The following is a 25,858-nucleotide window of genomic DNA, read 5'->3' as shown; positions in this document are numbered from 1 at the left end:
CAGCCGCTCCCCGCCCCACAGCTGCCCTTTGATCAGGAATGTGTGACGTGGGACTGGGGCTCAAACCACCACTGGCTCCAAGCTGCCCCCCGGTAATGCCACCCCTCAGCTCTGTGGGCCAAAAGCTACCCTCTCAGATGGGACAATTTGCCCAAAATAAGCAGAAGGGTGACAAGAGCATGACGTGGCCACGTGCATGGCATCCTCAGCATCCTCCTCTGCGGGATCCTGCGCTGCTCTAGGGGCTGGCTGCAAAATCCAGAGGGAAGCAGTGGAATGCAGCCAGCATCCTCATTCTCTACTCCACCTCCTGGGTGAAACCCTTTGGAAAGCACCGGAGTGCGCAGCCAGAGGCAGCTGGATGAGCTGGAAACTGGGTGGTGAGTGATGGCAGAAAGCATCCAACCCCTGTGACCCATGTCCCGGGTAAATCCCCCCAAAGCACCACTCAGAGGTGCAGCCTCACCATTTCCTGCAGTCCTCGTCCCCCGCTGCTCTCACGGTGTAGGGGTGGCAGATGGGGTTTGCCCTGCTCAGAGCTGAGCCCTGGCTCTTATCCTGCCCCAGCTCCACCTCCCGCCCCCCCGGGGTGGCGTGCAGCAGGGCCACTATTAACACATCACAGATAATAACTCATCACAGATGAAATCACCCCGGGATGCGGGTGGGCGTTTGTCCCCTCATAGCTCATGGAGCTGAATTTGGAGGGGATTTCGGGAACCCGGCATAATTATCTCACATTGGACATCCAACCAACTGCTGCTTCATAGAACCGAGCATGCCCACAGGCTCTGTTGCGGGCTGGAGTGACTGTGCCTGTGGGGTGGTGGAGAGAGGAAATAAATGGGGCTCTGTTCTTCCTTCTGGAGACAGGACAGGAACTCACCCCCCAGCATGGCAGAATGGCCAAAATTAGACCGAGGCACTGATTCACACTGCACCGCAGCCCCACGTGCCTGTGGGTCGTGGGCACGTGTGCGTCATCAAGGCACAGGGACAGGACATGGGGACAGGGGGCACCAGGGCAGGAGGGCAGCCAGCGGGCACTGGGGGCAGGAAGACACGGGTTGCCAGCAGACATAGGGCCAGAGACAAGGGGGTCAGGTTGGCTTTGTTGCCCCAGACCCTGTGGCACACAAAGAGGCACAGCATTCTTCCATGAGCACATCTTTAATACCGTGTCCCACCCCTGCATTGGTACACATATACATTTGCTGTATACAGATATACACAGAGCAGCAGTGCGTCTAGGCTGTGCAGGAGCCAGCGTCACCTTCCTGATGAGCAGGAATCGCCTCTAACATAGCACCATCCTCAGGGTCTCCCTGGTGTGTCCCAGTTTCCAGGCAGAGGTGCGAGCCGGAGGGCAGTACATGGAGAAAGCCTCCTTCCCTCCTGCAGTTCTCTGCCAAACCATCGCACCCCAAAAGGGGAATTGGGGCCCAGGTGGGGTGAAGGTGAAATTCATTCAAATGGAGCAGGTTGTGTGGTTGCATGCTGGGAGCCCATGAGGGTGATGAGGGCAGCCCACAGCCTTGGGGATTTGAAGTGTTAGGTTTGGGGAAGGGCTCAAACTGTGCCCACTCCCAGCTCTGGGCAGCCAAAAAAGGAACATGGGGCCAAGAGCTGTCCCATTGACAGCAAATAAGTTAAAAATCAAACCAACATCCCAAGAGAGCTCTGGTTTGGAAACCAGATAAAAGGCTTATGGGGAGGCTGTGTTCCCATTTGATAGAAATTTCACCTTCAACGGGCAAATAGAACCAATGTAAAGGGAAAAACCCATGAGCAACAAGAAGAGACGTCAGAAATAGCACCATGTTCCTGCAGGGATCACCACGCTACGCCTCCGGCCGCCGTCCTTCCCCGCTGCCAGCACCTGTGGGGAAGGCGAGGTGGCACCAAGCACGGCATCAGGTGCGATGCTGCCAGAGCTGATAGCCGTGCTGTGCCCACCTGTCCCCACGCGCTGCCTGCAGTGGAGCTCACACTCCTCCTGGCTGCCGAAGCGGTTGAGATTGCCCTGGCAGCCGCTGTAGACGAAGGGCCGGCACTCGGCGGCTCTTTGGTTGTAGTACCAGCGCAGTGTGTACCGCTGGCAGCCCCCCTCCTCCATGGGCTGGTGGCAGGGCTCGGCTGCAGGGACAAAGTGCAATGGTGAGGGCGCAACACGGACCAGCATCTCTCATCCAGGAGCATGGGGAACCCAATGCCTGAACAAGCCATGTGCTGCTAGAGTGCCCACCCCAGGGCACAGGCTTGGTGCATTGAGTTCCCAGCAGAACAAGGCAGCCCCTGCACCACGGGGTCACCTGTGCTATGCCTGGTGCCCTGTGGGGCACAGGGAGCTCACCATCCTCTGCGAGCTGCTCCAAGCTGCCTGCATCCAGAGCTGTGTCGTAGTCCTCCTGCTCCCCATACATGCTGTCGTACTCCAGGTCATTGGTGTCAACGACAACACGCCTGTCCTGCCCTGCAGACAACACTGGCAGTGAGTGCAGCACTGGGCTATCCCGTGGCCTTTGGGCATCCTTGGGTACCTGTCAGCACAGGGCTTGCAACGTACATATAGGGAATAAAAGGAACAAAATGCACAGGGACAGCACTCACCCTCCTCCTCCTCTGCATGCGACACTTTAAGCACGGGGACAACATGAGCACTGAGATCTGGGAATGCCTCAGTGGGTGGGTAATGGGGGGAGTGATCTGGGAGGGAAGAACAGCAGACATGGGAAACCCCTGTTCAGGTGCAGAGTAGCCCAGAACTGCCCAGGGGAGGGGTCCTGGGGATGCCCCATTCCCTGCAGGCTCAGAAGTGCCCTGGGAGCACAGTGCAACTCCTGTCAGGGAGGTGGCACTGCCAGGCTCAAGAAGGCTGTGTTCTGATGCACCTGGATGCAGCTCCACACTCTCCATCACCTGTTTGGCTGTGCTCCTTCTCTTGGCGGACACTTCTCCCTCCTCCATGGGCAGACTGAAGGATGCTCCTGGGCCGAGTCCCCCATCCTTCTTGGAGACAAAGCATCCAGTTGTGCTGGAACCCTGCACCCCATCCCACCCACTGCTGCGCCCCACATCCCAGCAGGAGTTGGACTCAATGATCCTTTTGGGTCCCTTCCAACTCGGGATATTCTATGACCCTACAGCCCCACTGAGTGCTGAGAGACAGGCAAGGGCATGGGGAGAGGAACAGAAACACAACCTGAGTGCTCACGGGAATCCAAGCGCCGCGGGAGCTGCCCTCCACATGCTGCAGGAGAGATGGAGTGGAGGTGAGCGAGGGGCTCTGTGGGGCATCCCCAAACCCAGGGCGGCTGTGAGATGCTCACCACAGTGCTGGCTCATCTCCTGCCTGACGAAGGCGCGGATCTCTTCCTCCTGCCCAGTGGTGGAGCAAAGAATGCACAATTAGAGGTAGGAAAAAGCTTTCCCCAGGTTCAGAGCCGAGTCTGGAGTTGGGTATGTTCCATAAGCAGCAGTGGGATGGATGCAATGCCCCTTCCCACCTGCTGGCCCCGTGCTGACAGCCCCTTACCGTCATGCCCGGATCCCCCTTCTCCCCACGGAGTCCCTCAGCACCAGGACTGCCCTAGGGACAAACAGAGTGGGGCTGAGAGCTGTACCACTGGGTCTGCTCTGGGCAGGGCTGGGCTCACCCACCTGCTCTCCTCGCTCACCAGGGATACCAGGCACACCGCGGGCCCCCATCACTGCCTGCCCAGGGGGGCCTCTTTCCCCCTGTAAAGAACATGGGCACATCCCATCTGGCTCCAGCCCAGCCTCAGGACAGGGGTCCCAAACCGCTGCTCCTAACCCTCCCTTGAGCAGGGGGACACAGGGAGGTCCCCAAAGCCACTGAGTTGGTGGGGGAGGTATGGAGCTGGGACACGGCTCCTGATGCTACCAATCCTTGGCCTCTTGGGGGACAAAGACTCACCTTCTGGCCCTGCATGCCCTCAGGACCTCGTGGCCCAACGCTGCCTGGGGGGCCAGGAGGGCCGGGAGCACCATCACTGCCCCGGGGACCAGGGATACCGATCATGCCTGGTGCACCCTATGATGGAGCAGATGGTCAGTATGGGGACATCCACATACATACGGCCCAGAGTAGGCACTTTTGGGAGCTTTAATGCCCTTTGGACAAGGCTTGATCCCAGTACGAGCAATGCAGTGTGACTTATGCAGTCCCATCGCACAGCTCACCCGATCTCCTTTCTCCCCCTGGTCTCCTTTGGCTCCCTGCTGCCCATCGAAGCCACGGTCACCCTGTGTAGAGGAAGGTGCAGGCAGCAAGAGTTCAGGAGGAGCAGCCCTGAGGGGCCATTCCTGAGGTCTCAGCACAGCCTCCCACTGCCCTACCTTGGGTCCCATGAGCCCCTCCTTCCCAGGGATGCCGGGTGCTCCAGACAACCCCAGTTCTCCCTGGGGGATGAAACAGACATCTATGAGTCCCTGGATGCACATCCCCCTCGCAGCACGGTGCTGGCATGATGCTTACCGGCTCACCCTTCCTTCCTGGCAGCCCCGAGCGCCCCGGCAGCCCCGGCTCTCCCTGCAGGAGCAAAGCAGGTGTCAGTCCTCAGCCCCGCACCTCCCTCAGGCACGAGGGGGGACCCTGTGAACCTATTGCAGGGCTGAGGTCCTGGCTACAGGATGGTCATCCCCTCACCTTCTCACCCTTGTCCCCATCGAGGCCACAGGCGCCTTTCATGCCCCGCTCACCCTGCAGGGACAAAGGGAGTCAGAGCCCCGCGAAGCCAGCATGTGTCCTGGCCACAGAGCACAGGGGCTCACCCACCTTGGGGCCACGCAAGCCCAGTGGCCCCATGTCCCCCTTCTCTCCTCGTGCTCCAGCAATGCCATCCCGACCAGGCAAGCCCTGCAAGAAGCACACAGCACAATGAGGACTACTCCTGCCCCGCAGTGGGGTGGCATTGGTACTGAGACACAGCTCCTCACCGGCTCACCAGGCTCCCCCGGCACGCCAACTTCTCCCTGGTAAAGGCAAAGGCAAAGATGTGGGTGAGGGCTAGTGGGCAGCGAGAGGACCCCACTGTGGTGCAGGGTGCCCAGCTACTTACCTTCTGCCCTCCAGGGCCGCGTGCCCCAGGAAAGCCTGCAGAGCCCTTCTCACCTGGTTCACCCCTTGCACCCTGCAAGCACAGCCCCAGATCAGCACTGGGCAGGAGGAAGAGCTCTGGCAAATGCAGGGCCACACACTGACAGGACGCCCAGCACTGTGCCAGAGGCCTGGATGCACATGGGGCACAAGAATGCTGTCATGCTCTTAGGTCCCTCTAGCCATTGCCAACCACTTCCCAGCCCTGCCCCCCTGCCTCATACCTTCTCGCCGGGCATTCCCTGCTCCCCCTTGTCCCCTTTGTCCCCTTCGGAGCCCTTTAGGCCACGGTCTCCCTGCAAAGGGGAAAACAGAAGGATGGGATCAGGGGTCATTGGGGTGGGGAGGAAAGAGCTGCCTGGGCAGGGACATAGGGGTCTATGGGGTGGACATGCTTCCTAAGGCAGGGTCCCCCAGCAGACCTCCAGCTCTTACCGGCTCCCCCTTGTTGCCTCTCGCCCCAGCAGGCCCCTCCACCACAATGGTATCGCCCTGCATGCAGGAGAGAGGTGGGTGTGAGCTGGGGGGGGACAGCACTGCCACCCCCTGCCCCAGCCCTGGGGGTCTCACCTTGTCTCCTTTGGGCCCCACGGCCCCGACGTCTCCCTGCAAGGAGGACACAGTGAGATGTCTCAAGAGTGGGAGCGCTCCCTTCTCTGGCTCCCTAGCCCCAAAAGAGGTCCCTTACCTTGTCCCCACGCTCCCCTCGGTTCCCAGGCAAGCCCTGTTGGGAAAGAGGAGAATGCTGGTTTGGGGGAGCCTACCTGGGGGGATGGTGAGCTGGTTGGTACGTACCATTGGCCCACGGTCGCCTGCCAGCCCTGGGCGCCCATCTTCACCCTGCAAGCAGGAGGGGAGATGTGAGGAGTGGGTCGGGGAGGCACCCCTCGTGGTGGGGACATGGGAGTGCCATGGTGGTATGGGCAGGGGGATTTTATGGTGCTAGCTACCCGTGGTCCTGGGTCTCCACGTTCACCTCTGGCTCCCGGCAGCCCAGCCCCTGGGTCACCCTGTGGGGGGAACACAAGAGTTTGTTCCCCTGTGCAGCTCACCTCAGCAAGAAGCAGGTCCTGTGGCCCCAGCTGTGTCTCCCCACCATCCCATGCCCCCTGCACTGCCCCAGGTGCACAGAGCAGGCTGCCAGGTGCCATCACCCAGAGTGGGCTCAGCATCAGCCAAGAGGGAGCAGTAGCACCCCACAAGAGGAGTAGCCCCACACCTCTGTGCCATAGCACTGTCCCCGGTCCTACCTTGTCACCCTTCAGCCCCGAGGCCCCTTGCATGCCCTAAAGGAAAGGAGAGGGGTGAGTAAACAGAGCTGTGCCAGGTGCTCTGGCTGGTGACCCCATCAGCCCCCAATGAGCCAGCAAGGGACCAGGGAGGGATCCTGCACCCACCCTGGGATGCTGCAGCCCCATACTCACCGCTGGCCCTGGGGGCCCTTGGGGTCCAGGTGGCCCTGCGGCACCATCCCTCCCAGGGAAGCCAATTGCACCCTGGGGGGGACACAGCAGTGTCAGGGCTCAAGGCAAGGAACAGAGCTGCTGAGCCCTCACTGGTGCTGCCTGAGCCCACTGCCATTACCCGTTCTCCAGGGGCTCCTGGTGGGCCAGGCTGCCCGCTGTCCCCTCTCAGGCCTGGCTGTCCCGGTGCCCCAGCGATGCCCACTAATCCCGGTGGTCCAGGAGGTCCTGGCAAACCGATGTCACCCTGCAGCAAGGAGGAAGGAGACATGGCCAGGGAAACAGCCTCCTCAGAGGCAGACAGGGAGTGGATATAGGACCAGGGATAAGGAAGGGCTTACCTTCAAACCTGGAGGCCCATCCTGTCCTGGTGGTCCCCGCACACCGACACCTGGAGTGCCCTGTGTGGTGTCAGAGAGTATGGGGACAGTCACCCCTGGGAGCACAGGGGTGGCAGAGCACTTGGGATGGGGATTCTCACCTTTTCCCCCTTGACTCCAGGTGATCCCTTGGCTCCCTGCAAAGACACAGAGCTATTCAGGGTACAGGGTAAGGATGTGAACCCATCAGCTCCCCTTCACATCCTCTACTCACATCTTCGCCGGGATCTCCAGGCTCCCCAGCTCCTCCAGGCTCCCCCTGGCAGGAGGACAGAAGCAAAGAGCAGGGGTGGGTGACAGGTGGGGGGAGTAGGGATGGCTGCAACCCAAGAGAGCCTGATACTCTCACAACACCTCCTCACCTTCTCACCCTTGGGGCCAGGCAAACCTCGGGCACCTTTGGAACCCTAGGGAGAAAGAGCAGTGTTGGGGATGGGAGAGAACTGCCAGGGCCTGGCTCAGCCCAGGGAGACACAGGGATGGGGTTATAGGCACCAACTCACAGGTTCACCCAGCAGCACGCCCTCCAGCAGCGCCGGATCACCCTGCAGCAACACAGGGTCAGGCACAGACCTTTGCCGGCTATGGGGAGGGTCTCCCTCACATGCACACCCCATTCCTTACCTTCTCGCCCTTGGCACCAGGAGGGCCAGCAATGCCCTGGGGCAGAGGGGAGAGAGGCAGCAGTCAGCAGGGCTGTGGTCATCTGCTAGCCCTGGTGAGCAGGGGAAGCTTCAAGGAAGCACTCACCTGCCCCGGCGCTCCCGCATCCCCTGGCTCCCCTTTGGGGCCAGTAGGGCCTGACGGTCCTGGCACACCCTGGCACAAAGCACACAGCCCTGAGCACCAGCTCTGCAGCTTGTGCTGAGCCCCCAGCCCCAGTGCAATGGCACTGGCTGTCATACCAACTTCCCAGGCATCCCTGGTTCACCGTCCTTCCCTGGCACACCATCCCGCCCAGGCACACCTGGCTTGCCACTCTCCCCCTGCAGAGTGTGAGAGCAGAGCTGAAGCTACGCACATCCCACAGCCAGGCAGCTATGGGGTTGGCATGCCCCAAGGCTGAGGCCAGCTCAGTAGGGCATGTGCTCACCACTTGTCCTGGCAGCCCAGGAGCACCCGGAGGGCCCTGTGATGGACAAATGACCAGAAATCAACCCACAGCTGAGGCAGTGGGAAGGGCTGTTCCTGTGGACAGGGATGGGGGTACCTACCACCAGACCAGGTGGTCCTGGAGGACCAGGCAGCCCCATGCTGCCCTGCGGACCAGGCAATCCCTGCAAGGAGAACAGTGGAGTCAGAGAGGAGATGCCATGCTGGCATATCTTTCTGGGACAGCGGGAGCTCAGCTGTCCCCAGGAAGGGGTTGGGTTTGGGGAGGCTCACCCGGATACCAGCACCAGGTTCCCCTGGATCACCCTGTGGGGACAGAACCCATGTCAGTCTTGCTGATCCCTTTCCCTGCCACAATCATCACAGCTTTATCCCTATGTCCCCTGAGCACTGAGTGCCTCTAGAAGGGGCCAGACTCCAAGTTCTCCCAGCAGCCCACAATGCTGGCGTGGCATCTCTTTCCTGCGCCAGACCAAACATGGAGATGATGAAGGTGATGATGACAATGGCAATGGCGTACCTTCATCCCAGATGGACCCTGGCTCCCTGGTGGGCCAGCAGCACCCTGCAGAGGACATTACATTCAGGACAATGCCCACTGGTGGCACAGCTCTATGGGGTGGGAAGAGGTACCAGGACAGTGCCATCCCAGGGCTATCAACCCCACTCATTGTGGGGACATCTGCCCCAAGTCCCCTTTGCTGTGCCCTTTGCAGTGCCCTGCACGTGACACAGGGGTCTCCTTACCGGAGGTCCTGGTGGCCCTGGCTCACCCTGATTGCCCTGGGAGGGAGGGAGAGATGTGGTCAGGATGTCCCTGGTGCACAGAGGCTCTGGGAAGCACCCATGCCATGCAGGGACGAGCCTGGCCAGCTCCCAGCAGGATGCACCATGCCTAGCACACACTGAGCAGGAGCCAGGGGGACAGTGACATGCTGGGGACAGACACCTACCGGGCGGCCCAGCACACCGGGGAAACCAGGCAAGCCCTGCAAAGAAGCACATTATAGCCAGCAGGGGAGCAGGGCCACACCACCTCCAAGCAGCCCCGCCTGCCCATAAAGCTCCCTGGGGGATGAATGCAGTGTCACCATGCAGTACCCACCCAAGGGTACTTACTGAGGGACCAGGGGGCCCTCTAAAGCCCTGCGGGCCCTGTGTAGGAGGGAAGGATGCAAACAACATGTGAATGCTCCCTTTGGGTTGGTTGTGACTGTTGTACGACCATGGGATCTGCCCATACCTCCCAGACCTCAGCCCCCTGCAGCCACACTCACCGGCTTCCCCTCAGGGCCAGCCAGACCCCTCTCTCCTGGGAGGCCCTGGAGCAAGAGATGGAGATGGTGAAGACAATAGTGGTGATGAGAATGGAGATGGGGATGATAGGGACAGTGACTGAGATGGAGACAGTGGGGGTGGTTGATGGAGATTGTGATGAGGATGGAGATGGAGACAATGGGAGCGACAGAGACCATAATGGAGATAGAGAACACGATGAGGGTGGAGATGGAGTCCATGGGAGTGGAGAATGTAATGGGAATGGAGATGAGTCCATGGGGGTGATGGAGATGGAGGTGGAAACCACAGGGGTGATGCAGGATGTGACAGGGATGGAGATGACAAGGACGATGGAGGGGGGAATGAAAATGGAGGTTTGGTGCCATACTCACTGGAGAGCCATCCCTGCCCTTCTCGCCAGGCTCTCCTCGCTCGCCCCGTGATCCACCTTCACCCTGATGTGGGGAGAAGTAAAGAGTTGTAGGACCTGTGCTACAGGCAGGGATGTCCCTGTCCCCCACATGCCCTCACATCCCACTTGCACCCAGAGAGGGATGTCCCCAGTTGTGCCCCTGCCCAGGGCTTCGTTCTGTGGGGTCACCCTGTTGGCAGCACATGAAGAGAGGAGAGCAGAGACCGATGCTGAGCCCAGAAAGGGAGTGAGGAACAGAGAAGCAGAGGAGCCACAGGAGACTTACTACACTCAGACCTTATCTCCTTTGGGTCCTCGCTCGCCCTCGGCACCAGGCTCACCCTGCAGGAAGGAGGAAGGAGATACCATCAGACCCACATGCTGCAGTTTGAGATGCCCACTCTCCCAGCCCATCACAGCCGGCAATTATCACATCATCCCTCCTCAAAGAACTCAGATTCTGGCTCCATCGCTGTCCTGCTCCTTTCTCCTGGACACGCACCTTCACTCCCTTAAGTCCAGGGGGACCTCGCTCGCCTGGGAAGCCCATCAGGCTGCCCTCCATTGCGTCTGCCTGCAGGCACAGCGTGGTCAGGGCTGGCATCCAGGGGACCCCAGGGAGGTCCCCTAGTGGCACAACCCCTCCTGAGCCCCTGTGCCAGGGGACCAGACATGAAATTCATCCCTGGAGGCATCTACTGACACCTCCTGGGGACAGTCCCCAGCAGCAGCTATCACCTACCTTGGGCCCTGGGGGCCCTGGGAGGCCTGGCAAGCCATCTCTGCCCTGGTGAGAAGGAAAACAGATGGAGCATCCCCAGAATGTTCAGTCCATGGGGCATATCCAAGTCTTATGAAAAGCAGAGGGACAGAGGGGACTGCATTCCCATCACGGCTCACCTGCTCACCCCGGTCGCCCTTCTCACCCCGGTCACCCTGCAAAAAAGAGGTGGGGGGGCTCATGAAGCTGTCCCCAAGCCCGGAAGCCATGTCCCCCTGCCTACACCCCCACACTCACCTTCTCACCAGGTCGCCCGGCCTCCCCCAGCTCGCCAGCCCGGCCTGGCACCCCTGGGATGCCCGGCTTGCCTGGCTCCCCTGGCTGCCCCGGTGGCCCCTCTGGGCCCCGCTCGCCCACAGCCCGGCCTGCGGGGCCCTGAGGACCAGGGGCACCTTGGTCCCCTTTGTCACCTTTGGGTCCTCGCTCACCAGGGAAGCCTAAAGAACCCTGCAAAAAAGCATACCAGACTGTGGGATGGGCACCTCAAAATGCAGGGAGCTGCGAGCCCCCATAGAGCATCCTAGGGCTGGAGGGATTCAGCAGGGCTCAGGTCTCAGAGCCAGGTGGGCAGGGGGAAGGTGGCAATGAGTCTGAGCCAAGAAGTGACCCCCTGGAGCCCCACAGTGCTCACCTCCCGGCCTGGGGGTCCCCTCTCCCCTGGCTCCCCCCGGCTGCCCTTCTGCCCCCGCAGCCGTTCAGACACGGGCAGAAAGGAGTCCGAGCTGCCATCATAGGCACCCGTCAGCTCCTTCAGAGATGAGATCTGAAAGGGAGGAAAGAGGCAGTGATCAGCAGTCATGCACTCCAGTCCCAGTGCCCCATCCCACGCCCCTCTGGTCTCTCACCACCAGCTGGCCCCATACCCATGCCCACCCCATACCTTGATGCCGAGGGCTTCCAGGCTACGTTCGATGTTCTACAATAAAAGGACATGAGAAAGGAAGCCTATTGTGCTGCTTCTACCACTGGGGCTCTGGGGACCTCCAAGGCTGATGTCCCAGCCCAGTGGGGAACTCACCACTGCAGTCCCAGGGTCTCCACTGACACCAGGCCGCCCCTAAGTTTGCAGAGCAAGAGGGAATGGGATGTGCCATGGGTGAGGTGGGCAGCACTGCTGCTACACTAATAGGTTTCAAAGTGAACGCCACAGGGTGCTGCCTGGGAGAGGCTGTGGTTCTCCCACAGTACTCAGTGCTGGATACTCACTGGCTCCCCTCGTGGTCCTGGCTCCCCTGGGTCCCCCTGAAATACAGCAAAGCAGTCAGGGGGAGAAGGGCCAGGCTGCCCAGCCACAGGGTCCCCGAAGGACTCACCCCCTCTAGCACAGATACCCCCCAGACTTTTGTCACAGAGCGCTAGAGGACACCTACCTTTGGTCCAGTGATCCCACGAAGGCCGGGTGAGCCCTGGAAGTACAGATGGGACACAATGGCACCCATGGACATGGGGCCTCAAGTAAACCATGGGGCAGCTAGAGCTTGAGGATAACAAACCTGGCCTGGGGGGCCAACCTGCCCTGGGACACCAGGGACACCAGGGGGGCCAGGGAGGCCAGGCATGCCTCTGTCCCCCTGCTCGCCCTTGGCACCGTTGTGGCCCTGCCGAGAGAGTTGTGTCACCCCCAGTGACTGGGTGCTGTCCCAGCTTGTCCCCAGTGGGGACAACCCACAGCACAGGGCTACTCACATCTCTGCCAGGGGCTCCGGCATCACCTTTGTCTCCCTAACCAGGAGGAGGAAAAAAAAAGACTCAGTCCAGAAGTGACACCAATGGGGACTATATAGGGCACTGCTACTCACCTTTCTCCCATCTTCTCCTGGCGTCCCATCTTCTCCCTTGGGATGGAGGTTATGAATTGGCACCCACAGCACAAGCAGTGGGCAGGACAGGGGCAGTCCCAAGGGCATGGGATGCGGTGCTGTGCCACATGCCTCCCTCGGCTCTGTGCCAGTTTGGGGCTGCCAGCCCTCAAGGTTCCCATGAGCACCCCAAAGCCAAACCTCATGCTCTACTCACATTCTTGCCATTTAGGCCAGGTTTGCCATCGTCACCGGGTTTTCCCTGGGAGGAAGGAGAGGCAGTCAGAGGAGCCCCCAGCACAGGCAGTCATGGGGTCCCAGCTCCTACTGATGTCCCCTAGGAGAGCTGGGACCAAGTGCAGAGGCACAGTGCAGAACGTGTCCCTGCAGCAGGACATGTCCCCATGGCACACGGGGCTGTTACTCACAGGGATACCAGGTGGTCCCAACGGTCCTATTGTGCCAGGCGGTCCCTGCTCCCCCCTCAGCCCAGGCAGCCCCTGCAGGGACAGGAGAAGAGGGGAGGCACAGGGCAGCAACAGGACACAGCCTCTGCTATGGGAGGTAAGAGCACAGCCAGGCATGGTGGCGTGGCATGGGATGGGGGATGAAACAGAAGCGTCATGTCCCCAGCAGGAGAAGAACGCACTCCCACACTCCCAGGAGATACTTACATCTCGGCCAGGGTCCCCCTGCTTCCCAGGGTCCCCCTATAGATGAAGAGGACGTGAGCATCCCATGAGCACCTCCAGCGGACGTGCAGTGGGATGCCTCTGCCCCACCACCGCCCTCATCCCCTGTTCCCATTTCCAGTGCCACCCCAGACCACGCTCACCCTCAGCCCAGTGGGTCCCGGAGGGCCAGGTTTCCCCTCCAGTCCGTTGCGGCCATCCAGCCCTGGTGGGCCACGCTCCCCCTGGAACAGAGCACTGCATGAGGACTGTGCTGCACAGAGGGACAGGGGGTGGTGGGCAGCCCCCATCCCCCTCACCTTCTCTCCAGGCAAGCCTCGGTCCCCAGGGTCACCCTACGGGAAGAGGACGGAGTAAGCACTGTTCCATCCCCAAGTGGGACTGAGCATGGGAAGGGGAAAAGGGGCACTCACCCGTGCGCCGGGGGGGCCGCGGGGGCCTTCAATGCCCTGCAAGTGATACATGACAATGGTGGGCGCAACCCCAGGGCCCACTGTGGCTCTCCAGGTCATCACTCACCCCACACTTACACTCAACCCCGGCAGTCCGGGGGGGCCACTCTCACCCTTGGCCCCCTTCGCTCCATCCTCGCCTGGGTCCCCAGCATCTCCCTGTCAGGGATGACACAGTGGTCAGAAGCAGTGCAATGCTGCAGTCCCACAGCAAAGCATCACATCATCACCTCTTGGCTGTTACCTTCTCACCCTTCTCTCCTACTCCTCCAAGCCCCACATCCACCTGTGGAGCAGAGAGGGGACATCAGAGAGGGCACAGACCTGCTGGCAGGAAAGGGGGAGGGTACAGCTTACAGCTCGTCCTGGGGGTCCAGGAGGACCCTGAAAGAAAAGAGAGCAAATTTGTTAATGAGTTCTGGTGTGTACTGGGGAGGGGGTGCAGATCTGGCACCTGAGTGGGTGTCACTCACCGGCTCCCCGCGGTCACCCTTGGTGCCAGGTGCTCCGGGAATGCCCTGTGGAGAGGGATGAGTGAGAAGGGGGATGGGGTACCCAGGAGATGGGGTTACCCCTGGGGTCAGGGGTACCCATGGGCACTCATGTGGTGGCACTCACGTTTCTGCCTTCAGGACCTGGGTCTCCGAGGTCGCCCTTCTCTCCAGGGGGGCCACGGTACCCAGGCAGCCCCTGGTTGGGGGGTATGGGGAGATGTATGTTACCCTGGGCCACTCAAGGCCACCAAGGTCTCCCCTGGCCCAGGGCTCCCACCAGCCCAGTACTTACCCGTGGACCCCTGTCTCCAGGTTTGCCAGGCACCCCTGCTTCACCCTGAGGGATAGATGGGGTGAGTGGGCTAGGGGGCAACAGGGAGGCAGTGGTCCATGAGTTTCCCACTTACCGGGCTGCCTTCATCACCCTTCTCTCCACGCTCACCCTAAAGCACAGGTGAAGGGACAAGAGAACAAGTCACCAGTGTCCCTCTGTGCTGCTCCCCATTCCTTGGGGCCTCAGCATCCCCATAGCATCTCCTACTGTTCCTGGCCCCACGCTACCTCCTTGCCACGCTGCCCTGGTTGTCCTGGTGCACCCACTCTGCCTGGCTCACCCTTCTCGCCTGGCTCCCCTGCGTCACCCTGAGGGGGAAAGAGGAAGACCAGGGGAACTAGGGCTCAGTAACACATGATGGATGGACAGATGGACAAAGGAGTGAAGCCTCCTGCAATGCCATTACCTTTGGACCACTCCTGCCAGTGAGGCCAGTGATGCCCTGGGAGGTGCAGAAGGACAGTGCTGTTAATGGGTACTTGGGCATGAGATCAGAGCCCAGCTCCATGCATTTATGTGCACTCACCCGCTCGCCCTGCTCGCCTTTGGGGCCAGTTGGTCCTGGGATGCTCAGGCCAGGGACACCCTAAAGACAAAGGAAAGTAGCTTGGAACAGCGGGACCAGCAAAAACGCACAGCAAGGAGAGCCCAGATGGGCTGCATGCCCCAGCACCTGCCCAGCTCAAGGTACTCACACGGGCACCCCTCTCCCCTACATCACCCTTGGGGCCAGGAGGCCCCTCTGGTCCTGGAAATCCTCTGTCACCCTGGAGTAGATGAAATGGCACCGTTAGTCCCCCCAGACTTCCCCTTCCCCATGCTGCAGCTGAGGATCAGCATGGGCATCCCAGCGGTGCCAGCATCCAGCGCCACTGTGCTATGCCCCCATCCCAGCTGTGCCATGGGGACAATACCAAAAGTTAGGGACAAGGCTACCTTCTCTCCTCTGACACTGGCCATGCTGGGAGCCTGGAGACAAAGCAGGAGGGACAGTGCTGGGTGCAGCCACTACTCCTCACGCCAGGAATGGGGTGGGATGCCAGGCGGCAGCACTTACCGGCTGGCCAGGTTCACCAGGCGCTCCCACATCACCCTGTGGACACATGGGGTCAGTGCCATTCCCTCCCCACAACCCCAGCCCCAGGCCCTGCTTCTCCCTCACCTTCTCGCCCCGTGGCCCAGCTGGTCCCGGTACTCCCTGGTGCAGAGAGAGGATACTCAGAGGTTGGCAGTGCCTGGGGACGTATGTCTGTGTCACAGCCACCCCACAGTGCTCTGGGTGCCCACGCTCACCTCTCTGCCCGATGGCCCTGGCCGTCCTGGAGCTCCTGTCTCACCCTGGAGGAGGAGAGGAAGAGGAAGAGGAAGGTGCTCCTAGGAAGGGCATGACCATGGCCACGGGTGCCCACCTACCTTTTCACCCTCGGGGCCAGGCGCACCGCGGTCTCCCTGCAGAGGGAAGCAGAGGAGAACCTCAGACAGCCACCCTCCCACCCCAGGACCCCATGGTGAGCCCATGGTCCTACTCAAGACCCCCGACAGCCTCCCAGGGGCACAATGCCACGTTGGACCCCAGGGCCACCAGAAGCCATCAAAGTGCCCAACCACACACCGCTACCACCTCACCTTCTGGCCCGTCTCCCCCAGCTCGCCTGGTGCCCCACGCTCTCCCTGGTGCAGGAGGAAGATAGATGGTGTTGGTGGCTGGCACAGGGGGTGCACAGCACCCACGTCCCTTTTCTCTCCACAGAGGAGTTGGGGGATTGGGGTGCATCATGAGAGCATCCCCTCATCACTCACCTTCCTGCCTTGTTCTCCTGGAGGTCCCCGTGGACCCTGGTGAGGAAGGCAGAGAGACGTCATCTCCCAAGCAGGGTTAATGCTCTGCCCACCCTGCCTTGTCCACGACACTCACCCGGTCTCCAGGGTCCCCTGGACGTCCAGGTGGCCCTGGGAATCCCTCCTCACCGTCACCCTGTGAAGTGAAGAAGCCAGCAGTATGTCCATGAATTGGGGCTATCTGTCCCCATCACAGAACAAGGGGGGTCCTGCCTCCCTCTTACCTTCTCACCCTTGGGGCCGGGAGTACCAGCAAGTCCCCGTGGGCCAGGCTCCCCTGGTGGACCCTGGAAGAGATTGGCAAGGGCACAGCTCAGCCTCTGGGGGGACTCACAGCCCTGCTCTCCCACCCTGAGCCCAGCACTCACCGGGGGGCCCGGCTCCCCTCGAGGCACTGCCCCATCGACCAGTCCAGGGGGACCCTGTGGAAAGAGGGCTGGGCTTCTGCATGGCAGCCCCATAGCTCAGCCCTTTCTAGTGCCCCGGGAGGCAGAGGTACCAGGCAAACACGGTCACTTACCCTCTCCCCTCGATCACCCTTCTCCCCCTGCAAGGTAAAGAGAGCAGGAAAGGGTGGGGCTGGGCTCTGTTCATGCCTCCACCCTCTCCCCCCTCAAATGATGGGGGTAATGACGGGCAGAGCACATCAGCAGTAGGGTCAGGGCATGTGCCATGCTCATTATAAGGATGGATGATGTGGGAGTCATAGACAATGAATACAGCCATGCAGGACCAGGAGCTCTGCATGGGAAGCAGCTTCAAGGTGCCAGCTGTCCCTCCATCCCGACACAGCACCAGCTGAAACGTACCTTCACAGAGTCTCCTGGAGGTCCTGGTAGCCCCATTGGCCCAAGGGGACCCGGAGGACCTGGGTCACCAAAGGGACCTCGTGGGCCAGGGTTGCCGGGGGGGCCGGTGCTACCCTGGAAGAAAGAGATGCTCTATGAGTATGGGATGCTGCATGGGCAGAGAGTACTGGTGGACACCCCCAGCATGCACAGCCCCATCTATACCGGTGTGCCTGGCTCCCCTTTCCGTCCTGGCAACCCCTGTCCTCCATCCACGATCACTCTGGGCTCTCCCTGAATGAGGGGAAAAGTAATTTAAAAAAAAAAAAAAAAAAAAAAAAGAAAATCAGTGCCACCATGTTCCTTGCCATGACTCTCCCCAGTGCCAAGCTTAGGAGGCAGTAGGAATAAGATGTCCACCTGTAGCCCTCTGCTCAGCACCTACCGGCTCGCCTTTTTCCCCCTTCGGGCCAGGATGCCCCGCTGTTCCTCGTGGCCCCTGGAAATGAATAACAGTGAGAAGGGGGCCTTTGGAGGCATGGGGCTTGGGAGGAGGGGGGTCATACTCACAGGGTCCCCTCGGGGGCCAGGAATGCCCTGGTTGCCCTAGAAAACAGAAGAACAAAAGGTGAAAGCATTGTCCCTGCCAGCCAGGGAAGTAGGGATGGCATGACATGGATGAGATGGGATAGCATGGGTTGGGATGGGATGGGATAGGATGGGATGGGATGGGATGGAGACAGCAATGATCCCACCAACAAGGGAGACCACCCTAGCACAGGGAATGGATAGGAAGAGAGCTTAGGGAGCAGGCAAAGTAGGCTGATGGATGTATAGAGCCCATTGGTCGAGGTTTGATCAGCACCAGCCAACCATGGGTACACGCACACTCACCGGCTGGCCAGGGGTCCCAGGGTTCCCGGGGGGGCCAGGAAGCCCTGGCCGCCCATCAGCTCCAGGGGAGCCCTGCAGGAGAGAGGAGCATCACGTCAGGGCCATACTCCTCCCAGGTCCCCCCTCTCCCGCAGTGGCTGGGAGGTCCCTGTGCCTGGGACTCCAAGATGTGCAGATACAGGGGGCACTCACCCTATCCCCCTTCTTGCCCAGCTGCTCAACGCTCTCTCCTGGTGGCCCTCGTGGTCCCACAGGTCCTGGAGGGCCAGGCAGTCCATGGCGGCCCTGAGACAGCAAAGAGCACAGACTTGGTGGCAGGCAGGAGCCAAAGGATGTTTCCTCCATCCACCACTGTGGTAAGGGCTGTATGGATCCCTTCCCGACACCCACTCAGCAGGAGGACAAAGGGACACAGGGGCTGTAGCAATGCTCCCCATTTCCCCCCACACTACCCATCAGGACTTTACCGGTTCTCCAGGGGGGCCCGGCTGCCCCACACGCCCCTGTGGCCCCTGCAGAGACAAAGCCAGCCATCAGCATTCACTGAGAACTGCTGCAAGTATGGCAGCCCTGCCATAACCCACAGCTGTAGGGGGTCTCAAACACTTACTGCCACGCCAGGGTCTCCCTTCTCTCCCTGCAAGGGGACAGAGAGAAGAGCTGAGAGGCTGCACCCCTCTGCAGCAGCTGCCTCCAGCTCAGCCCCACACCGTGGGTAAGGTGGGGAACTCACACTGAGACCCCATGCCACAGGAATACTCACCCTGGGGCACTGCACAGTGCAGGGCTTTGGCTCTGGCTCTGGCTGGTGAGACAAGAGGAAGACATGTAATTGTGAGAGAGGAAGACTTTGGCTCCATGGGGTCTGCTCCCCAGCCCTGGGCATCCCCCAGTCTCTCACCCTGGTGGAGATGATGGTACAGAGGTCATCGGTGAGCTCTCCCTCCAGCTCTGACAGGGCACCACGGTTGCGGAAGACGAAGCGTGGATCCTCACCACTGACCATGCGCCGGAGCTGCTCCTGGTCTGCCCCCTCCAAGCCCACAGCCAGCACTCGGACCCCTGCACCAACAGCACCTTCAGTACCTGGCTGGAGCACCAAAGGGGACCTTATCCCACAAGGACCCCATCCCACAGGGACCCTATCCAACCTCACCCGCTGCCTTGGCATCCCTGGCAGCAGTGATGGCATCATCCCCAGAGGGGCCATCGGCCAGCACCACCAGCACCGCTGGCACACTGGGCCGCCGTCCTGCGCCAGGGCTCAGCAGATAGGTCCTAGCAAAGGTGATGGCTGCCCCTGGAGGGAGGATAAAAGGATGGGGGGGTCAGCAAGGTCCCACTGGCCACTGGCCCAGCCCTAGCACATCCCCTCACCAATGGCATTGCCGCTGGGCTCCTCGTAGCGCATGGTGCGGATTTGCTCCAGCACGGCGGGCAGCTCGCTGGAGCGGTTGAGGAGCAGCCAGGGCAGGCTGCGGTAACTGTACGTGGCCAGACCCACCTGCGAGGGCAAGGGACAGAGGTCGACATTGTCATCCTCCTCACATGCCCCCTGACACCACGTAAGCCTCATACCTGGGTGCCATCGGGGCCCAGGCGGCCCATGGAAGTGACAGTGTTAGAGAGGAGCGTGCGGACAGCGTCAGCACCAGAAGAGCTGTCACGTGTGCCATGCACCAGGAAGATGATGTCCCCTCGGGCGTCCCTGCAGACTGAGGGAAGGGGCAAGGTGGAGCAGAAACATGAGCACCCCAGCCCCTCCAACACCCATCCCAACCTGCATACCTGGCCGCTCACTGACGGAGCTCTCAGCACCAGGTGTGCTCCCCAGAAGCGGGCGGATGGTGAAGGTGTAGTGCTGGCCCAGGCGCAGCCCAGGGATCTGTAGGGAGCTGGCAGTGCCCGGCACCACGCGCCGTGCCTCGCCGCCCGCTGTACCCACAGTCAGGGGGACAGGGACAGTGAAATCCCTGGGGATAGCTGCCCTCCGCCCAGGGACATGTGTCTGCCTCACCTGCAGGGGGGGTCCAGGACAGGACGTATTCAGAAGCACCAGGGACAGGGGTCCAGGAGAGCGTCACAGAGTCTCTCTGCACCTCCGTCACTCGCAGGCTGGTGGCATGGCTTGGAGACGCTGCTGAAGGGAAATAGGGTGCTCCAGCCCACGGGGCAGCCCCCAACCCACTCCCACACTCATCACTCTCCTCCATCCCAACCTCCCCACAGCACCACACATTCCTTACCGGTGGCAGTGGTGACGGCAACTGGTGTGCTCTCCCGGCTGCCCACCATGCTGGTGATGCTGATGTGGTAGCGCCGGCCCGGTTCCAGCCCTCCCAGATCATAGGAGCTGGCGGTGGCTGGAAGCTGCTGGCTGCGCTGGGGACCACCTGGTGGGGACAGAGAGGTGAGGGGCCGGGGGCTGCCACTGGAACACAGGGCTTGGGCACACTCACCCTCAGCTGGGCGCCAGACCAGGCGGTACCCGCTGCTGCCAGACACCGGCACCCATGCAAGGCGCAGGCGATTCTCCGAGGCCTCCATCACCTGCAAGTTGCTAACAGGGGGCACGGGAGCCGCCTCCGCTGTGGGGGATATGGGCAGGGATTAGGGCAGAGGTGCCCACTCCCCCCGTGTGCTGTCCCCTAGCCCCATGCTCACGGGTGGTAACGATGATGGACACAGGGTTGCCCTCATGGTTGCCTATGAGCGCTGTGACCTTCACAGTGTAGGAGACACCTCCCTCCAGGTCGGGGATGTCAAAGGAGCTGATGTGGCCGGGAACATGCTGGCTCTTCTCCGAGCCCCCTGCCGAGGGCCACACATCAGCGCTGGTGCCTCCATCATTGCTGTCCCCACCCTTGTCCCCATCCCATGCTACCATCCCGACGGCTCCACACCACACGGTACGCTGTGGCTCCTGGCACACCGACCCATGTAACACGGGCAACATTGCTCCTGGATGACTGCACCTCCAGCCGGGATACTGTCCCCACCTGCTCAGCTGCTGTGACACAGGGAGAACCACCATCACCTGCAGTCAGGGCACCTGGCACCAGCTGGCAGCAGCAGGCAAGGTCACACCTCACCTGTCCTCCCCATGGTGGTGACAGGGGGACCCTCGCGGCCATCAATGATGGCTGTGACACCGATGGCATAAACGGTGCCAGCTCGCAGCCCCTCAATGGTGTAGACAGTGGGGTTGGCAGGGAGGAAGCGGGACTGCTCCTGACCTGGGAGAGACAGTTGAGATGGGAAGAGCTCCCATGGCACCACCACATCATCTCCAAGTCCTGCACTCACCATCGCCGGCCCTCCACGTCAGCCGGTACCCCCCGGCGCCTGACAGCCCCCTCCACGTGACCCGCAGCTGGTTGGGGCCGGCCTCCGTCACCCGCAGCTCTGAGACACTGCCCACAGCTGGGAACTCTGCACGCCCAATGGCACCAGGACATCAGCATGGGGACACCCCGAGTGGCCACCGCAAGCCAGGGCTGGGGCTAACCATGCGCACTTACTGACGTGGATGCTGAGTGCAGCAGCACTGCCCTCCCGGCTGCCCACGAGGGCTGAGACGCGCACCAGGTAGGTGACACCTTCCCGCAGGTCACCCAGCTCCAGCGCTGTCTGCGTGCCTGGGATGCGCCTTGTCCTCTCGGTGCCGTCTGCAGGGAGCAGGGTGCCACAGGGCCCTCAGTGCCACAGGGGATGCCAAGCAATGGCACCGTGGCCCCATCCCGCTGGCTCACCCTGGGTGTTGCGCACTGTCACTTTGTACTCGGTGGCACCGGGGACGCCGGTCCAGCCCAGCCGCACCCTCCTGCCCAAATCCTCGATGAGACGGAGATCTGACACCGCGCCCACTGGTACCTCCACACCTGCAGGGGGGCACTGCTGTAACTTTCTCCAAAGCTAGGACCAGCGAGCCGGAGGTCCCATGGCTCTGTTGCAGTGATGCCATGCATCATGTCTTGATCTGGGCTCACCTGTCTGGAAGGTGGTGACGGGGGTGGCCACCTCCCCACCTTCATACAGCGTGTACAGAGTGATGCGGTACTCAGTGCCTGGCTGCAGCCCTGTCAGCTGGTAGGTGCTGGCACTGCTGGGCAGCGACACTGTCCTGGGGGTCTCCAGCCCTGTGGGAATGGCAATGTCAAAAGGAGTTGCCGCTGGCCCCATGCCACGTCAGGGACCAGGTGCTGTGAGCCCACCTGTGGCTCTTTTCCACTCCAGGCGGTAGCCACGGGCCTCACGGATGGCAGTCCAGAGCACTTGAATGGACGTGGGGCTCAGGATGTTGGTCCGCAGCGTCTGCTCTGTGCCTGCCTCTGCAAAAGGGACCCATAGGTTGTGCCATCCCATCTCCTTGTCCCCCCACAGGTGATGCCCCTGCATGGGGACAGCTGCGTGGTGCTTACGTGTCCGCGCGGTGAGGCTGGCGGTGGCTGCAGGCTGCTGAGCATAGCGTGCCCGCAGCGTCACCACGTACTCGGTGTTGGGACGCAGGTTGCTGAGCGTGGCCGACAGTGCGCCAGCCCCCAGGCTCCTCTCTTCACTCTGGGGCATTCCTGGGGGGGACCCAGAGGGGCGAGGGCAGGTGTGTGGCAGGGAAGGGGTGTGCGCAGCTCCCTGCCCCGGGGATGCCAGGCGGTGCCAGGGGTGGGGAGCGCGGGGTGAGGCTGGGACGGGGGCCAGGGCAGCGCCCAGGGACAGGGAGGGGCCGCCAGGTGCTGTAGCACACGCAGCTACCCCAAAGAGGTGCCTGTGGGGCACAGCATGTCCCCTCACCTGGCACGGCGTAGCTGAGGATGTAGCCCTGGGGCGGCTCGGGGCCGGGCTGCCAGGACAGCCTCAGGAAGGTCGGCCCAGCCTCAGCCACGTGGAAATGCTGCACGCCGCCACGGCTCTCTGGGGACAGCATGGGGACCAAGTGTGAGCTACATGCTGCCAGCACCTACCCGCATCCCCCACGGGTACTCACGGGTGCGCGCCCGCACAGACACCGACTCGCTGACGCTGTTGGCATACTGAGCGATGACAGTCACCAGGTACTCCGTCCCTGCGCGCAGCCCCCGCAGCACGGTGCTTGTCTCCCGCGGACCCACGCTCACCTGGGTGGGAGCAGTGTCATCCCGATGCTGGCGGGCACCAGGCACTGCAAGTAGGCGCAGGGCAGAGCTCACCTCCTGCCGCTCAGCTGCCAGCGGCTGCCCCAGCCCCGTCAGTGGGACACGCTGCACCCTATAGCCGGTGACGGGGCCGCTGGCCGGGCTCCAACGGATGCGCAGCACATCGGGGCCGTGCTCCAGGACCTCCAGGTTGGAGGGACCAGCGTGGCCTGATCCATCTGTGAGGGGACGTGGAGCTGTCAGCTTTGGGGTGTGTGAGGAGAAGGCATTAAGGCAGCTCCCACGCCCTCTTTTAAAGGTCTCCTACCAGGGGTGCGTAGCGTGCCCCCTGAGCTTGTGCACACCCTGCGTGTCATCAGTGGCACCAGTGTCCCCAGCAGCTTGAAGTCACCCACATAGAAGAAGAAGGAGTCAGTAGGCAGTGAGGCCACACGGATCAGCTCCTGGCGGTCGGCATTCTTGATCCCTGAAGGGGACAGGAATGGTGGGTGATGGCAGTGCCCAGCCCCAGGGGGAGCCCATTACTCAGAGGTGTGGATACCAATGTGCACACCGCGGATCTGCTCACCAACAGCAAAGACCTTGATGCCCAGGCTCTTCAGCCTCAGCGCCGGCTGCTCAGCATCATCCTGGGACTTGCCATCCGTGATGAGGATGCAGATCTGCAGAGCCATGAGCCTCAGCCCCATGGACCCACTGCATCCCTCTGGGATGTCCCAAATGCAACTCCCCACCCCATACCTTTGGGACCCCAGGCCGGAGCTGTGTGGGACCAAAGAAGTTGTCAGAGACGTAGCGCAGCCCAGCGCCGGTCCGTGTGTTGCCGCCCTTGTAGCTCAGCTGCTGGATGGCCCTCTGGATGCCTGTGCCATTGGTGTGCTGGGAGAAGCCAAACTCCACCCTGGGGACATCGGGACACATGGGGACACGTAATTTTCCAGCCCCACGGTCCCATAGCCCCACATGCCCATCCCTGGGCTCACCGTGGATCGTCGCTGTACTGCACCACGGCGAAGCGCACCGCCTTCTGGCCCACCACATGCACAAAGGGTGACACCAGGTCCTCCACGAAGGTGCGGATGGCACGGAAGTTGTTCCGGCCAATGCTGGACGAGCCGTCCACCAGGAAGACGATGTCGGCCTCCAGCACGTTCTCGCACACCGCTATGGGACAGCATTGGTTGGCATCCACAAGAGCCCCTGGTGCCCTGTGGCACAGAACCCCCAGACCTGTCCCTTCTCCTTGAGCTCACGTCACATTGGTGGCCACTCCCATAGGGCTCCCCATGCTCAAGCTCAAGTTTGGGGTGCTGCAGTGGGAAGGAGCAGCAGAGCCCCTCTCACCCCGCTGTAGGCCCTATAATGGTACCCAGCACTCAACACCCACCTTGGCTCCTCTTCTGTGCAGCAGCAGCCTGGGGGGCCAGGAGCAGGGAGAGGAGTAAGAGCCTCCCACTCATTGTGGGGCCCTGCAGGACAGCAGGAGAGGATGCTGCAGCCACCACCCTGTGCCAACCCCACGCCTCTGGGCACGGTGGTGATGGATGCACTGGGTAGAAGCAATTAAAAGGAGTGAAACGCCGTAACATGAAAACAAAAAAGTAAAGACGGATAACCCGCAGAGCTGCCCACTGCAGGATGTGGGCATGGCTGGGCTGCACCGCAGTGGTACCCGTGCATTTGTGTTCCCTGCTGTGTCCAGAGTACTGCACTGGGTCTGAGAAAGCAGAGCTAGGTGGAAAGTCCCAGCACAGAGAGCCACGTGCCCAGCACCCAATTCCACTCCGTCCCTCCCCATCGCACCCAGCCCAGCTGTGACCCCACTGATGCCCAGTGCTCAGGACAGAAGGGCAGTACAGGAGGCTGCCAGCCTGCATGCCAGCCGTGCCCCCCCACTGTACTGCTGCCTCCTCCTGCCCGCCCCACGCTCACCCCAGCACTCCTGCCCTACATGCAGAGGGGTGGCACGAGTGAGGGCTCCAGGAAGGGCACGATCCCGTGGGGACGGGAAGGGCAGCAGCTTCCCACGAGCACACCCGCCCGGCGCCGCTTCCCGCACTCGAGCGCGGAGCTGCGGGGAGGATCCGGCCCCGTGCCCGGGCACAGCACCCCGCCCGCCCCGTGTGCCAGCCCCAGCACGGCCCGGCCGAGTCCAAAGCGAAGGCGGTGACCCACGGATGCCCGAGCGCGGCGGCGTGGGAACCCCCCCGCCTCCCTCCGCTGTCTCCCACCCGGGCTGAGAGCACGGGGGGGCCGCTCCCGGAGCGCGCGGCTTCGCCACCCACCTCGTCCCGCGTGGGGCCGCCCCGAGCCGAGCCGTGCCGAGCCGTGCCGAGCCGTGCCGTGCCCAGGCGGCCCCCGGCGCTCCCGCCCCTTTAATCAGGGCGGCCCGGAGCTCGGCGGTGCTGCCGCCGGGGGGGTAGTGCCGCGGCTCCCGCCCTGTCCCGCCTCCCCCCCCATTCCCCACCCCAAAGGGCTTTTCCCACCCGCTCCCATGGGAGGGCGGGATCAGGGCAGGAAGATGCGTTTTTTCCCGCTTTTCACCCCAAAATGTCCGTGAAGGACAGAGAAGAGCCCTCCACGCCGGGATCGGGACCGGGACCGGGTCAGACCCCCGGGGGGTTTTCTCTGCGAGTTCCAAAAGAGGCCTCAGTGCCGAGCCAAAAGGGTCCCCTTGAGCCGTGGAGCCTTTTCCTTCCAGCGTCTCCATCCCAGCTGGTGCTAGGGCGGTTCCTGTGCCCCCATGCGGCAGGGGGCAGAGGCTGTGGGATCCCTCCTGTCCTGGGCATCACCTCTTGGTGCCAAGCGTGGAGGAAGCAGCGACTGAGAACTGTCCCAAAGACAGAGAACTGCAGCTGGGGTGACTGCAGGAGAGGATGCTCAGCAAG

At 61.9% G+C, this 25,858-nt stretch overlaps 1 protein-coding gene across 1 annotated transcript; it reads right to left on the bottom strand.

The window, feature by feature from the left end:
* Positions 1–1,206: 1,206 nt before the first annotated feature.
* On the bottom strand, positions 1,207–25,328 carry COL7A1 (collagen type VII alpha 1 chain). The gene is given in 118 exon segments (XM_048957846.1): positions 1,207–1,879; positions 1,957–2,136; positions 2,354–2,473; positions 2,611–2,706; positions 2,920–3,009; positions 3,203–3,250; positions 3,330–3,378; positions 3,536–3,589; positions 3,661–3,738; positions 3,938–4,054; positions 4,204–4,266; positions 4,360–4,422; positions 4,499–4,552; positions 4,670–4,723; positions 4,799–4,879; positions 4,960–4,977; positions 4,980–5,153; positions 5,344–5,415; positions 5,555–5,611; positions 5,690–5,725; positions 5,808–5,843; positions 5,915–5,959; positions 6,070–6,129; positions 6,370–6,405; positions 6,544–6,615; positions 6,704–6,829; positions 6,924–6,983; positions 7,064–7,099; positions 7,177–7,221; positions 7,325–7,369; positions 7,466–7,507; positions 7,587–7,622; positions 7,713–7,781; positions 7,868–7,948; positions 8,056–8,091; positions 8,177–8,239; positions 8,349–8,381; positions 8,596–8,640; positions 8,823–8,858; positions 9,195–9,230; positions 9,353–9,397; positions 9,746–9,808; positions 10,063–10,107; positions 10,268–10,339; positions 10,508–10,552; positions 10,666–10,701; positions 10,784–10,993; positions 11,178–11,309; positions 11,427–11,462; positions 11,565–11,603; positions 11,753–11,788; positions 11,917–11,952; positions 12,040–12,144; positions 12,233–12,268; positions 12,346–12,381; positions 12,563–12,607; positions 12,774–12,845; positions 13,020–13,055; positions 13,181–13,261; positions 13,337–13,372; positions 13,451–13,486; positions 13,568–13,648; positions 13,734–13,775; positions 13,847–13,873; positions 13,963–14,007; positions 14,108–14,179; positions 14,276–14,320; positions 14,391–14,426; positions 14,545–14,625; positions 14,724–14,759; positions 14,844–14,903; positions 15,013–15,084; positions 15,254–15,286; positions 15,375–15,410; positions 15,480–15,515; positions 15,611–15,655; positions 15,731–15,766; positions 15,944–15,988; positions 16,118–16,153; positions 16,233–16,292; positions 16,381–16,443; positions 16,525–16,578; positions 16,677–16,703; positions 16,966–17,079; positions 17,170–17,238; positions 17,390–17,443; positions 17,515–17,550; positions 17,839–17,910; positions 18,031–18,123; positions 18,306–18,350; positions 18,449–18,475; positions 18,602–18,643; positions 18,740–18,900; positions 18,995–19,138; positions 19,216–19,342; positions 19,417–19,553; positions 19,627–19,773; positions 19,856–19,978; positions 20,085–20,231; positions 20,298–20,426; positions 20,503–20,649; positions 20,723–20,848; positions 20,931–21,074; positions 21,145–21,270; positions 21,360–21,506; positions 21,591–21,719; positions 21,828–21,977; positions 22,053–22,169; positions 22,260–22,409; positions 22,630–22,749; positions 22,823–22,952; positions 23,025–23,188; positions 23,278–23,436; positions 23,539–23,632; positions 23,712–23,871; positions 23,954–24,134; positions 24,358–24,439; positions 25,256–25,328. Coding segments are annotated over 117 exon segments (8,910 nt in total). The 5' UTR covers positions 24,431–24,439; positions 25,256–25,328; the 3' UTR covers positions 1,207–1,841.
* Positions 25,329–25,858: the final 530 nt, after the last annotated feature.

This window comes from Lagopus muta, chromosome 11, assembly GCF_023343835.1.
Source record: "Lagopus muta isolate bLagMut1 chromosome 11, bLagMut1 primary, whole genome shotgun sequence".
Taxonomy (NCBI): domain Eukaryota; kingdom Metazoa; phylum Chordata; class Aves; order Galliformes; family Phasianidae; genus Lagopus; species Lagopus muta.
Note: the sequence above shows the minus strand (reverse complement) of the source record. Positions and strands in the feature narration are given on the sequence as shown.